Genomic DNA, 2,208 nt, shown 5'->3' on the forward strand with positions numbered 1-2,208 from the left:
TCTGAGGTTTGAGAAAGGACGAGAAAATGACTTTCCTGCATTACGCTTTTAGGGTACGCTTATGTTTTAAGAGATGAACAGAAGCTGCTAACGTAAAGGAGATGGCTGATTTAGAAGAATTGATAATATTAGAGCAGTATCTACAAGGCATTCCTGAACACATTCGAACTTACTTGAGAGAGAGGTGAAGAAACTTGATAAAGCTGCTTCGCTGAGTGATGATAATAATATTATCAATTGTAAACCCTCCTCAGGCATGATGTCTCAACTGTCGTTCCGACCAAGTGTTAAGTATTCGCCGAACCATGGAAACCTGTTCAGTAATAACTACGGGAACAAGTTTAACAGTCACAACGGAAGTAGCACTGGTACTGTCCATAAGCAGAATGCGGTAGTACCACAGCAACAAAAGTTGAATCGTCCTCCTTCAAGTATCGTGAAAGACGTGCAAAAGGTTGATATTTTCTGTTTTAAGTGTGGCAAGAGAGGCCATATCAGTAAGGAATGTTGGTCAAATCAACCGAAAGCAGTCGACCTAGTGATTAAGGATAATTCGACTTCACAGAATGCAAAGACTAAAAAGCAATCGGGAAAGAACAGAGGGGAAAATAAACCAGCTAACATTCACATAACTAACAGGACAAATCCAAACAGCATGGATGCCTTTAAACCATATTGAAGAGTTCTCCTTGCCCTTCTACAAGGTGTAAGGGAGCTTTCTTAATGCACTCGTTTGGCTTTCCAGCAATAGACAAGAGTTAATGAGCCCTGATCAGGATATTGCGTGTCAGTGGTTGTAACCATTGTGTGGTGATACGAGGAGTACACCCGTTGGAGGAACAATCTCTCACAGGGGACTCAGTTATTTTGAAGGGAATAGGAGGTGAGGAGGTTACCTATATTTTCCGTTTAAACTGTCATGCGAGTTGGTGACAGGTAATTATGACTTTGCGGTAAAGGATTCATTGGCTGTCTAAAGAGTAGACGTCCTGCTGGGTAATGAGGTTGGGGGAGCACCGTTCGTGCCTTGTCCCATTGTAACGTAGAAACCATTGAAGTATAGTCCTACGACTGAACTCAACAATGGCTACCCATATCTGTTTCCTAGTTGTGTTATGACTAGGAGTATGAAGAAGAAAGCGGCTGCTGAAAAAGAAGAAAGGGAAATTGAAGGAGCAATGAACTTTAAGGATTTGTTTTCTGAAGAAGAGGATTCCCTTGATGGTACGCAAGGATAGAATTCCCAAGTAGGCCTTTGTGAAAAGGAAAGACAGAGGAGCAGACAAGAGGACAAAGAAGAAATGGACTTGGGTGAAATAGAAGTAGGGCAAGTGAGTAGGAAATGGTTAACAGGATTGAAACGGAAGGATGAAACGTTAACAGAGTTATTGTACCGTGTGGTGGACGAGACGAAGTCACAGCAGTCTCCGCCCTGTTATTATCTTAAGGAAGGGTCTCTTATGAGGAAGCATAGACCCGCCAATATCCCTGCGGATGCCAAATGGGGGATGTATCGGCAGGTATTAATTCCCACACCATTGGGAAGACAGGTGATCATCGTTGCGCAGGAGACGGGACATATGGGGATAAGGAAGACGACGGATAAGATAATGAAGCACATTTTCTGGCCTGGCATTAATAAGGATGTGAGCCAGTTTTGCCGTACATGTCACGTATGTTAAAAGGCTGGAAAGCCGTACGAGTGCATTAAGAAAGCTCCCTTACACCCGATAGAAGTGCGAGGATAACCCTTCAGAAAGGTAATGATCGACATTGTAGGACCTTCACCAAGGACAAATAAAGGTCACGAATATATGTTAACCTTGATGTGTCCAGTAACGAGATACCCAGAAGCCATACACGTCAGGATCATCAGTGCCAAGGTAATCGGCGAGAAGTTACTAGATTTTTTCACTAGGTTTGGTATACCGAAAATATTTCAGAGTGACCGAGGAACAAGTTTCACGTCCAAATTATTCTAGGATGTAATGAAACTGTTGGATGTAAAACAACAACTACCAACTGCTTATCATCCGGAGACGAAAGGGGTATTAGAGAGGTTTCATCAAACAATAAAAAGTATGTTAACGAAGTTCTGCAACGTAATTGGGAATGAATGGGACATCAGACTGATGTTATTCAAGGTACATAATGCTTATCAAGAAAGCATGAGATGTAGCCCTAATGAAATGGGATTTGGAAGAGAAG

General features: G+C 42.3%; 1 protein-coding gene across 1 annotated transcript in view; it reads left to right on the top strand.

The window, feature by feature from the left end:
- Positions 1 to 1,238, top strand: part of LOC137648044 (merozoite surface protein 9-like) — a 1,877-nt gene extending 639 nt beyond the window's left edge. Inside the window, exon 2 of the mRNA XM_068380987.1 lies at positions 1,109 to 1,238. Within this exon, the coding sequence (XP_068237088.1) occupies positions 1,109 to 1,238 (130 nt within the window). The remainder of the gene's footprint in view (positions 1 to 1,108) is intronic.
- The last annotated feature ends 970 nt before the right edge of the window (positions 1,239 to 2,208 follow it).

The sequence above is a fragment of the Palaemon carinicauda genome, chromosome 10 (genome assembly GCF_036898095.1).
Source record: "Palaemon carinicauda isolate YSFRI2023 chromosome 10, ASM3689809v2, whole genome shotgun sequence".
NCBI classification, from domain to species: Eukaryota; Metazoa; Arthropoda; class Malacostraca; order Decapoda; family Palaemonidae; genus Palaemon; species Palaemon carinicauda.